General features: G+C 35.0%; 1 protein-coding gene across 4 annotated transcripts in view; it reads right to left on the reverse strand.

The window, feature by feature from the left end:
* Positions 1–13,220, reverse strand: part of LOC123554251 (protein ECT2-like) — a 61,656-nt gene that overhangs the window by 4,886 nt on the left and 43,550 nt on the right. For all 4 annotated transcript variants that reach the window (XM_045344252.2, XM_045344251.2, XM_045344250.2 and 1 more), the window contains 7 exons: positions 12,860–12,970; positions 8,111–8,207; positions 7,284–7,365; positions 4,665–4,743; positions 3,867–3,986; positions 2,360–2,650; positions 890–978 (listed from right to left, as the gene is read on the reverse strand). In XM_045344252.2, coding sequence (XP_045200187.2) covers positions 890–978; positions 2,360–2,650; positions 3,867–3,986; positions 4,665–4,743; positions 7,284–7,365; positions 8,111–8,207; positions 12,860–12,970 — 869 coding nt within the window. The remainder of the gene's footprint in view (positions 1–889; positions 979–2,359; positions 2,651–3,866; positions 3,987–4,664; positions 4,744–7,283; positions 7,366–8,110; positions 8,208–12,859; positions 12,971–13,220) is intronic.

A 13,220-nucleotide genomic window follows, 5' to 3' on the forward strand; every position in this document is an offset into this window, starting at 1 on the left:
GCACAATACTGGTAAGGTATTTCATCAAAATATGGATTCTTTGGTTTCAAATAAATCAGATGTTTCTGTCCATTATTTTAAATTTTATTTGATACAGGTAACTGCTACAGTTAGCCCCCCACTTCCCTCATGAAAAATAATGATTTCAGATTATGTAATGGCAGTCAATTAACATAATGTGAAAATCTAAATCTGACAAAAAAAACTTGACTACTTGAAATCATTCCGCGTGATAATATCTCACATACAAGAGCTTTACCTAAAGTTGAAAATGGATCATAATTTTGAAAACTTGAAGTCAAGAGTTATGGGCCATGACTCAGTAATTTCTTTATACTGAAGACATTGTTTGAAAGCAATCAGTACCAGAGTTACTGAGAAACCACTTTTGATTAAAATGTCAAAGTTAAAATGGTGCACAATTTTGCAAAAATGTAAGCAAAGAATATGAAACACGCTGGGTGAGGTCATCTCATGAAACCAAAGATGTGTACGGAGTTTGAAAACATTTGGTCTAGTAGTTTCAGAGAAATGACTTAGATGAAGTGTGACAACTAAAGATCTACTTCCTGTATAATTTCAAATAGCCAAGCTTATAGAAGTTGATCGCGATTTTTTTTTATATGACAATGGATGTTCAAACAATAGTAAATTCAATTTAAAAGAGGCAAAGTAAAGTATTTTTCACGTATTTTGTTGTAGGATGACAAAAGTGAAGAGATCACACTGAAATTACAAGCTTTTCCAGGGCCTTTACCTTCTATTTTAGGGAGTGAAATTTAGCCAAATTCTCTACTGTTAAATGAACTTATTGATTTCTCTCTTATGTGTAAATCAAATCAGCTGTGGATAATACCTTTTTGAAAAAATATTTGACATAATACTATACCTGCTGGCAGCCTTGCCAAACGTCTGATTTCCCAGATCTAATGTGTTCACTTGTAACTGATCCCCCTCCACTGTGAAGATTAAACTATCCTGAAATAAACATTTCCAGTTTATAATTCAATCAAGATAATTTTCGACTTAGTTCATCCCGTTTCTTTAACGTTTTATCTAAAGACATTTCTTTTAAATAAACTCAGTTTTTTTAAAGGTGGTCAATCACATTTAAACAACATTTAATGACATTTTTTACTTTTTGTATATTCTGGTAGAAAATTATTTAAGGAACAAAAAGGCCGATTACACAGAGTTAGATTCCTATTTGAAATGTATATTTTATTATTTTTATAAAATTTTGTAATTACTCCCCTTTAATATGAAAGTATATAAAAAGCTGGGTACATGTATTTCTTTTTATTTCGATACAATGTCTAGTTTTACATTTGCATTTGATAGACATATCAACTACTGAACAATCTGAACCAAAATGCAAGTTTAAAAGCTGTGTGTAGCTTCTGAATTCACTTATTTCCAATCTATCTTGGTTGCGCAACCATGATAGGCAAAGGGAGGTAATAATAATTTTTCAAACTTGCGTTTCTAATGAATTCCATCTAAATACATAATTTTCAATGCAAATATTTTACAAATATATTACAATATGTCTAATATTTATATATTTCCTTAGGCAAAGTATGTTTATCAAATTTATACTTATGATAAAATAACTCTATCTTGGTTGGGCAACCAGGATAGGAAAATGAAATTTTAAAAATACCTCCAGTGAAAATCTAATTTGTATTAAGTGTTAAGTGAACATAAATGAGTGTAAATGATCAGATGCTAAAGTTTCGAACAAATCCGTTACATGGTCAAAATCTGATTATCCACCTTTAAGATATAAATCACAACCCAGAAATAAAATGATATCAGCACTTCAACATCATCACAGCTCACAATATTTGCTTAAAACCATGTCAAGGAATATGATCTTTCTGTGCCAAAAGTCACTGATGATCACATGGTAGTCTTTTTGTCTTCTACTGTAGACTATTTTAGCTTTCAGGCAGAATCTTCTAAATATTACTCACTGTCAACAAGTAACAAACACCAATCCTTTAACATAGAAGAAGCTATTTCAGGTGTAACGACTTTGGCTAAATGTTACATGGCTCTGAACCTATTTCCTATGGATCAACAAAGAAATCACTATGAACTGTTTTTTGTTGGGTTTAAGCCACACAAACACAACACTCCAGTTCTACTGGTGGAGGAACTCTAGTTGCCATTACTGTTAGGGCTAGTGCCTGGCATTAACCTTCTTCAGGCCAGCTGGACAGCTTCCTGACAAGGCTCAAACCCACAGAGAAAGTGGTTCAAAGTAACCCAACTTTTCAGCCACAGAGGTCCCTGATCCAAAATAGTAAAGTGAATTCACAAACTTGAACAAAAATAAAAACAAAAGCAAACTTACATGGTCTGTCCTACACAGAGTATTTGCTATAGACTTTGACACCTGGGTAATAAAGTTATTTTTGTCCATCTCCTCTGTATCCAACATGAATGTGAACAACTTCTCCTTCATTTCACCACTATTTTTCACAATTAGTCCAAACGCATCTTTACAGTTTTCTGTTTCCACAATGTCTAGCACACGTTTCACACACTGTAGTGGTATAAATTCTATGTGCTTGTATCCTTTCTGTGGAGTCTTTGTTGATGCGGGACTCTTTGAATTTAGCACTTTTGTTCTTCTTTTACATATCTTGAATTCATAAAATATATGTTTGATCATTGTCCAATTGATGGTAAATAAATACAATATGTCAGGATTGAACATTTACTCAAATCAATGTAACAAAATTGTTCTAAGTTTAAGCAATACATAGAATCTGAATGAGAACAGAACTGCCTACACAGTACAAACTCCAACAGAGATGTTTCATTTACATTCATTTAAAAGGTTCTATTCTCAAATAAATATAATACATACACAGTCATATACTAAACTGTAATATCTTCAGAATTTGTAAAGCTCTTTCCCAAGTTTTGTTTTGTTTTTGTTTGGTTTAACATCGCACTGACACAATTATAGGTCATTTGGCGACTTTCCAGCTTTGATGGTGGAGAAAGACGACCAGCGTCCCTCCGCGCATTGTTTCATCACAGGTGGGCACCTGAGTAGAACCATCAACCTTCTGTAAGCCAGCTGGATGGCTTCCTCACAAAGAATTCAATGCCCCAAGTGAGGCTGAAACCTACAGCAGTGAGGGGCAAGTGATTTGAAGTCAGCAGCCTTAACCATTCGGCCACTCTTTCCCCAAGAGTCAGGTGACTGGTCAGAATGGAATATTTTGACAATTCTATGCTATGGCAGGGGCACCTATCCCCTTGGGGTAAGGATGGTTGAAGCGAGGATTTTGAAGTATGTAATAGCATAACATGTCTATTTTTCTGTTGTACATACTTCTTTGCTTGTACTTCCTGTTTTCCTTACTCTACCAAACACAGATTTACAAGATTTAGAAATCTATCTGTTTTTTGTTTGTTTGGAGTTTTTTTCAGGGTTATATAATAGTACATTTCAGTATTAAATAGATTCTAACATGTATAACTGAAGTATCCAATTTTCTCAGACACAGAACAGGTATATTCCATTATACATTTAATGTCTGTCCGAAATACCTTACAGTTTTGGACTTGAAATTAATATCATTGAATTTCATTAACTAATGGCAGTTGTATCTGGTGCATTTTTTGCAAGAATATTATTGTCTTAGTATTTTTTTAGCTTAACTGAAACCTTACAATTTGATATATCTGTTTGAAATTTGGAGTAATTGTTCTGTGAAAACTCTGGAAACAGAGGTGGATTTGAAAATGATTTGAATGGTGGGGAGTGGGGATGTGTGAGAAATGGCCAACTGACAGCCCAGTACATCATATTAAATGATCACCTTGCAAATAAAGGTTTCACTTACCACAACACTATCAGAGAACAGAAACAAAGCAAGAGGTGCTCCACGCTCACACAGTGTTTCTGACAGCTCTATCACATCTATCCTTGTAATGAAAAATCTGTGTGACGATAATAAGGTAGCCTGAAAATGTATGTTATAGCTCTTTTAACTTAATTCAAAATATGAACAGATGGACTTTAACAGAAAGTTACTATCAATAGTACTACATGTATTATAGTCATCATGAAAAATGACATGACAATTGAATTTTCTTTCATCCATTTCCTTCCTTGTACTGAAGTGAAACTTGTTTAAGAGAAGCTGCCAACTGTTACGATACTGTCACTATTTTCTTTCGCAATAAAATGATCATTGATGAACAAACTAAAAGACAGATAGTACTATACATGACTCCCTTCAGGGGCATAAAAATATGCAAAATTTAATATCACGTAAATGGAAATTATGTAACATTCATATATATTCAGCCAAAGTGCTTCTTCTACATCAAATATTTACAGTATGACTGTCAAAAGTAATTCTTTAACAGATCATGTTAGTTTAAATGCATTTATTTCATTCAATTATGTAACATAGTTGCAATATACATTTATGAAATGGTGGATCAGAAAACAAGGAAAAAATTGGCTTATATTTATTCCTTTCCATCTTAACAGATCATGCTAGAACCTAGACCTCAATGATACTTTAGTATGAAATGAAAGTACATTTTTACTTTCTCAATTTCAAAAACACTAGCATACATCTAAAGGGTATTCCCCTTTTTGAGCTATTTGTTCCTCTGTATATAATACTTACAGGACAATTTTCAATATCTTTGACAATGTCAAACATCACAACCTGGCTTTCTGTCTTCCTCTTATCTTCATTGATATGTCTGCAAATAAGGTCATGATTCATCTGATAAATTTCTACAGAGATACAGAACATCCAGTGTTTCTAGCATAGAAACCTCTATTAATTCATGTCCAAGACTTCGTTTTGCATTTTTTTCAAACTTGGAAGTATTAATGCATTACTACATTAACAGAAAGAGATTTTTACATAAATTTCTGATATTCAACAGTGACCAGTAATGCAAGATCAGAATTCAACATTTCTGTGCAAACACATAACAACAGTGTTAGACAAATGTTAAATCTGACCAGCTTACCTATGAGTAAATTTCACTGGGGGTATTTAACTAATTTGCCCCAAACTGCCACTCCAAATTTGGCTCAACAAGTGTCAAAAGTAGCAGTCGGTAACTCAAGTACCAACTCCCTTTGTGGCCAAGTAAAGGTAACTTAAGTATATCATGCTCAAACATAACAATGACTATAAAAAAGTTTTTAACTCCCGATAATCCAGTTACGAGCTTTACCTGGATTTCATCTAGACCAGGGTTTTTTCTCACCATTTTGGGAACATGACCCATACCCCTGGGATTGGGAATTTTCGCGGCATTTTTGCCAAATTGGGAAAAAGTACAAATTTCAATATCCATTCTTGTTAAAGCCAAAATGAACACAATTACTGATTTTTATGTTTAATTAAATGTAAGTCAGTGTGATAAGATTTACAGATCAATTTCATAGACTTTCATATTCTTGAAACAGTCAACAAGTCAACCCTGGTAAGTTGTGCTGGTGCAACGTAAATTATCAAAATGTAAAATCGGTCTACCCGAGGTCTCATTATTTAAACTAGTCTAGAAGAAGTTGAGTCAATCATTTTTCAACTTTTTTTCCCAGCAATTTTTATCTGCTAACAGAAGTCACCAGGATATTTCACTATGCTACAGAAGGAAATGATTGCATAACATTTCACCATTAAACTTCAATTTCAAAATGAAAATTAAACGCTAGAAAGCCGTCACACATAACAGGATAAAGTATGCTTGAACGTTCGTATCCGAAAAGATGTTATCCGAATTCCGAGTTATAACAGGTGCCCGCGAGCGTCGCTGTCCGTTGTTTTTCCAATATAACTCGAAAAATTTGGTAATTTAAACTTAATGCTCTTCCTTTTTATTATCTTAATTCAATGCTAGACAAATATAACCCCTAAATGCAAAATAAATAATATCAAGTAAGTTGAACGAACATATTTTGTGTAAATTTCAACTCGAAATTTCGGAGTATAGTGACGCTTGCGGCCAGGCACTTTGAACTCAAATTTCGGCCTTATAAAAACATTTTGACAAATTATTTATGAAAACATAACTAGGGCATTGCGTTTGTAATTGATACATTGTAAACTCGATAAGTTTTTATAACTTTATCGCTAAATTATCGGTTATTTTCATACCGATGTATTTTTTTTCAAATTTCAAGATGGCGGGCGACTTTTCATCGGGAATGTTACAAATCAAGATGCAGGAGTAAAGAAATATTTGCTGTTTTTCTCGGTAAAACGGGTCGATTTTTCTTGGATTTTTTTGGCTATGAATTGGGAATTTTTCTGCTTCAATTGGGAAAAAAAGATACTATTTTCAATTGGGAACATGACCGAATAACGGCTATAAAATCGGGCAAAAAAAAAAACCCTGTAGACAAACATTCTGGTAGAAAAAGTTTCATCTAGATCAGGTTGAAAGTGAGTCCTCTTGACTATTACAAAATGTACTTGGGTTTTTTCTAGAATTTAACTTTGCAACCTAGTTTTGACCAAAGATGAACCAGTTTTTTTTTATAAAACTTTTTTATAAATACAATCCCTTAAGGTTTCCTGTACATCGGGTAGAAAATGTCTTCTCAAGTATGTTAAGGTTTTTTTTCCAATGCTATGACCTAGTGTCCTAGTTTTTATCGCCTGATATCTCACTACTGACCTTGCATACTGATGCAAACATTCTGATCAAGTGTGATAAAATTTGGCAAAACTTGTGACATCTAGAATCAGGGCCTCCACTGGACCGCAGAAAGTTGTAGCCACTTTTTTGAGAGAAACTGCTAAATTGAAGCTGAATTGCTGAAATCTGGCCACATTTTAATAAAATTCTTGTAGCCACTTTTAAAACTCTGAAGCCAGCTTTGACTTTGTAGTATATGGCTACATTGGGGAATGGCAGAGGAGGCCCTGTAGACTGTTAACAGTAAAAGCTATCTACAATGGAGGACAATCTGCCTGGTTAATAGCCCACCCTGGTTCACTGGGTTTAGAGTGCATTGTCAAAAGTCAACTGGTTGGTTTTGAGCTCTAACAGACAAATGACAGAAGCTGCATTCTGATGCTGGTCTCAGAATTCAGTATCATAACCTTGGATTCTGATTTGAGCTTACAAGACTACAGTTTGGAGTCACAGAAACGTCACATTTATTTTAATCCATAATTCAAGACTAACCTCAGAAAATGCTGATCAGAAATTTAGTCCCATACTCATTATTATGCAAAGTTTACCTGCCTTTACTGAGAGTATGCAAATTTCACACTTACGTCATAACTTCTTTCAGCACACTGTTCGCTTTCTCTAACAAAACGTAATCTGGATTTGTCTTGTTTGTGTGCTTTAAAATATCTGAAAATCAAAATGTTTCAAAGGTGCTTGAATTATACAATACTGTTTGTACCGCTGTACCAAAACACACTATCTTACTTCAGAGTATCCCCTGATGTGTGGCATATTTATTCTCTGTAACAACAAAATTCCAAATAAACTAGAGCTGCTTTTGAGAAAGCGCATGTCTCCCACAACTGCCTGATCATCTAGATTGGTATTTCTTCTCCATTATATATCTGAGTCAACCATGCACCAAGACATGTATCACTGGCATCAGTACTTTTGGTTCAAGGGCCATTATTCTGAAGTGCCTGGGCCAATATGGCTAGTTACAGATCTTGGCAGAAGACTTATTGGCAAACGCATTTTGTTCATGTTTGGTGAAGATCGGATGAGAAATTAACGACTGGGAGGGCAGACAGTGGTGTGGGAGACATAATTAGTATACACGATCATATAAATCCACATTTGCTGGAAAAAGTCTTTTTCTGGGAACATTAGTGGCAGATGACTTCAATTCATTTGTCTCTCACCCCATAGCGAGGGTGTGGATTATTTTATATGAGCCCAGAAATAACGCTTAGGACAACTGGGACTTTCCTTCCCCATAAAGCTGGAAAGTCATCATAAGGCTTTTATTGTGTTGGTACACCATAAAACTCAACAAGTCAAATAACTAAACCAGTGGCCTGCAGAAAATTTCAGTCTTACAAGCAAAATAAATTTGAGCAAATATGGTGATAAATATGAACAGGAAGCTTACCATTTAAAAGTAAAGTGATGCTAGGTAACCTCTGTACTGGCCTGATCAACAACTCTGTCAGCGTCTGTCTCCCACATTCTGGCTTTGTTTGACATACCTGTCAACAAAAACAACAGTTCAGAGGGGTAAACTGGACTTTAACATAGGATATAAAGGACTCTACATTTCATAAATACATGTACCAATATGTTCTAGTAATAAAGAACTTCAGACTTTTGATTTTTCATAAAGATCAATTAACCTTTAGCCTGCTATACTGGTCCATCATTCAATCTGGGCAGTACGATTTATTATTCATGATCAGCCTGCATGTCTGCACTGGTTGCAAAGGCAGAATCATTTGCTGCCAGCAGGCTCCTACTGCAAGAACCAGAAGAAATGTCAAAATTTCTAAAAAATCTGCAGAATTGACTTTATAGCAGACAGACAATAAATTCTTTGATAAACACAGATTTATGTGATGCTAATTCATAAACTTATATGATACCAATTTGTGTATTAAATGCCAAAGATAACAAGAGCTGTTGGAGGACATCAACGCTCGACTATTCAACAGCCTTGTCGACTGAATGAATACGAAAGTCGAAAAAGGGGCAATACTTAAAAAAAGCAAAATAGGATTATGGAACCTGCATAGTGCTTATCAGCTCATGACAGTGGACAAGTATGTGAAGTTTCAATCCATTCCCATTAGTGGGTACTGAGATTCCAGCTTACATATAAGAATTTAACCCAAAACTCCTAAGTTTAAAAAGGGGCATAATTTTGTAAAATGCAAAGTTGAGTTATTGACCCTTTGCACTGCATGTCATATCATGACAGTGAACAAGTGTGTGAAGTTTCAATCCTTTCCCATTAGTGGATACTGAGATACCAGCTTACATACAAAACCTTAACCAAAAAATTCTAAGTCGAAAAAGGGGCATAATTTTGTAAAAAAGCAAAACAGAGTTATGGAACCTGCTTTGTGTATGTCAGATCGTGACAGTGAACAAGTGTGTGAAGTTTCAATCCATTCCAATTAGTGAGTACTGAGATACCAGCTTACATACAAAACCTTAACCAAAAAATTCTAAGTCGAAAAAGGGGCATAATTTTGTAAAAAAGCAAAATAGAGTTATGGAACCTGTGCAATATAAGTCAGTTTATCACAGTGAATAAGTGTGTGAAGTTTCAATCCATTCCCACAAGTGGTTGCTGAGATACCAGCTTACATACAAAACCTTAACCAAAAATTTCTAAGTCAAAAAAGGGGCATAATTTTGTAAAAAAGCAAAATAGAGTTATGGAACCTGTGCAATGTAAGTCAGTTTATCACAGTGAATAAGTGTGTGAAGTTTCAATCCATTCCCACAAGTGGTTGCTGAGATACCAGCTTACATACAAAAACTTAACCAAATCGGGACGCGGACGCCGACGCATGGGCGAGTCCAATAGCTCTACTATTCTATGAATAGTCCAGCTAAAAATCTTTCCTTTCTATCATCATTCTTCTCAAAAATCTTGCTCTACTATCTGTTTAATTATATTTAAATTACTACTAAAAGTAATTAGGAATCTCTGCCAAAAACAAAGATAGTTTTTGCCCTCATGTTGACTTGTTGTAACTTTGATCAAATAACCTAAAATAAAATAGGGGTAATCTACCGACTACTGGAAATCTCCAAAATTGTCCAAACAAGAGGGCCAAGATGGCCCTAGGTCGCTCACCTGAGTAACACACCATAACAGTGTAAACATATTTGACCTAGTGACCCACTTTTTAACACCACATGTCCCAGTTTAAAACTCATCTGAGTTTTTAAGGAGATAAACATTCATGAAGATCGGAGCAAAAATGTGGCCACTAGAGTGTAAACAAGATTTTTTTTCAATTTGGCCAAGTGACTTGGTTTTTTTAACAAACCGGACCCAATTTTTATCCCATCCGAAATTTCATGGAGACAAATATTCTGATCAATTTTCCTCAAGATTGGACTAAAAATGTGGCCTGACTGTAAACAAGCATTTTCTTTGATTTGACCTGGGACCTAGTTTTGACTCAACACAACCCAGATTAAAACCTGTCCATGATTTTATGAAAACTAACGTTATAACCAAGTTTCATAAAGACTGGAGCAAAAGGGTGTAAAACAAGCTTTTCCTTTGATTTTACCAAGTGATCTAGTTTTTGACCCTACATGACCCAGATTCGAAATCATACAAGACTTCATGATACCAAACATTCTGACTAAGTTTTTTGAAAACTGAATCAAAAATGTGGCCCCCAGAGTGTAAACAAGCTTTTTCTTTGATTTGACCTGGTGACCTAGATTTTTAACCCACATGACCCAGATTAAAAGTTGATCAAGATTTCATGGAGACAAACATTCTGACCAAGTTCCATGCACATCAGATGAAAAATGCAGCCCCTATCGCATACACAAGGTTTATCTTTTATCAATTTGACCAGGTGACCTAGTTTTTTTACCCCAGATGATCCATATTCCAACCTGATCTTGATTTCATCAAGAAGATCATTCTGATCAAATTTCACAAATATCCATTGAAAAATGCAGCCACTATTGCACACACAGTTTTTCTTTGATTTGACCGGGTGACATAGTTTTTGACCCCAGATGACCCATATTCGAATATTATCTAGACTTCATTAAGGCAAACATTCTGACCAATTCTCATGAAACTTAAATGTGGTCTCTAAAGTGTTAACAAGATTTTCCTTTGATCTGGCCTAGTGACCTAGTTTTTGACCCCACATAACCCAGATTCAAACTTCGCCTAAAGATCATGGAGATAAACATTTTGGCCAAGTTTCATGAAGACAGATCGTATGTGGCCTCTAGAGTGTTAACAAGCTTTTCCTTTAATTTGACCAGGTGACCTTGTTTTTGACACTACATGACCCAAATTCAAAACAGATCTAGAGGTCATCAAGACAAACATTCTGACCAATTCTCATGAGTTTCAAACTTAAAATGTGGTCTCTAGAATGTTAACAAAATTTTTCTTTGATCTGGCCTAGTGACCTAGTTTTGACCCCAGATGACCCAGATTCGAACTTGACCAAAAAATCATCAAGATAAACATTCTGACCCAGTTTCATGAAGAAAGGGTCATAAGTGCGGCCTCTAGAGTGTTAACAAGATTTTCCTTTGAACTGGCCTACTGACCTAGTTTTTGACCCCACAAAACCAGATTCAAACATGGCCTAAAGATCATCGAGATAATCATTTTGGCCAAGTTTCATGAAGATAGAGTCATAAATGTGGCCTCTAGAGTGTTAACGAGCTTTTCCTTTAATTTGACCAGGTGACCTAGTTTTTGACCCTACATGACCCAGATTCAAAAGTGACCTAGAGGTCATCAAGACAAACATTCTGACCAATTGTCATGAGTTTCAAACTTAAATGTGGTCTCTAGAATGTTAACAAAATTTTCCTTTGATCTGGCCTAGTGACCTAGTTTTTGACCCCACATGACCCAGTTTCGACCTTGACCTAGATATCATCAAGAAAAATATTCTGACCAAGTTTCATAAAGACTGGGTCATAACTGTGGATTTTAGAATGTTATTAAGGCAAATGTTGATGCATGATGCATGCCAGACAATGACCAGTCACAACAGCTCATCTTGAGCATTCTGTGCTCTGGTGAGCTAAAAATGAAGACACCGTAATTATGGTCTAACAATCAACTGATTAACCAACATTAAACAACCAACCCAATGTCCTTCTAGGGATGGCATGATAAACAAAAAACAACTAACATCTTCCTACAGTCTGCTAAGATACTGAACCATTTCCTGGTACATTAAAATCTATTTAAATGGTTTTAAACATTTTTGCATTGCTGCCTACTTTTCTTCTTAATCAAATACACAAAATTAATGACACTTCATCACCTATCACGCAAACATTTACATTAGAAAACAATACATTATTCATAGGGACTTCCCACACAGTCAGCATAAAATTTGATGAGTAGTGAAAATATAGAAATGACTAACAACAGGCTCTTAATTATGCATTTATTCAGGAAAAATATAAACATTATTTCTCAGGGACTTTCCATGACATCACCACAATAACTGAAATTACTCATTATATGAAAGTTGTTGACAATGTTAGTCAATCTGCAGTTCTCTACTATTCTCTTCATAAAATCTTCATTCTTCAAGAGCACACAAGGAACATGAAACTGACATTAAAGGTGAAAGCAATCCGCCTACCCAAACAATAAGAAACAATATTGTGTGTTTCATTCAAATACATTGCAAATAAATACAAATACAGGGTTTCCTCTGGGTCTGTTTGACTTTGCGCCAACAAATTTGCCAATCAGAATGAGTTTGCGCCAGTGGCTCCAAAGATGGAGCCAATAGTCTTTGAGAGGCTATTTACTATTTTCGTTAAGATATAATAGCAATATTTGAAATAATGTACAATTGCATCTGCATTATGGTAATGTTCTTTTGGCACAGACGACATAGACATCAGAAAGACAAACACTGAGCAACTGTATCATTGTGGGCATAACATGTCATGTTTAAAGCCTAATGTTCAGCTATTTCTTGGGGATGAGTTCGCCGAGAGTTTCATGTTCCTGCAAGTTCTCACTGGGCATATCTAACAATATCACGGAATAACATTCAGTGAGCAATATGAGGCAAAGTTTTTATCAACAATGAGACACATCTTTTCTGTAACAATCTGACAGTTCTCTAAGGAAATGTGTCTGAAGAAAACTTACCTTTAAGAAAGCATGAAATCTGGGATTAGATTTGTCACATTTCTGTATTCTTTCCTTTGTGTCTTCAAAGAAATTTACAAATGGTGGGTACGCTTTCACCAATGCATCAGCCTAGAATTAAGCAACATTTTCTTCAATATTTCATTCATATGGATGAATTTTCCCCTTTAACAGTACAACTAGGTAAATCAGCAGTCAAACTAGTCTTGCTGCGAAAGTAGGTGAAGTATACTGAAAGTACTTCAAACCTTTTAACAGGAAGTTAACGATACATCAGACACTATACTTATTCATAAGATCTCTTCTGCACTAAAAACATTACATAACTCTCTATATTTTCTGTCATGAATTACTTAAGTTT

The sequence above is a fragment of the Mercenaria mercenaria genome, chromosome 7 (assembly GCF_021730395.1).
Source record: "Mercenaria mercenaria strain notata chromosome 7, MADL_Memer_1, whole genome shotgun sequence".
NCBI classification, from domain to species: Eukaryota; Metazoa; Mollusca; class Bivalvia; order Venerida; family Veneridae; genus Mercenaria; species Mercenaria mercenaria.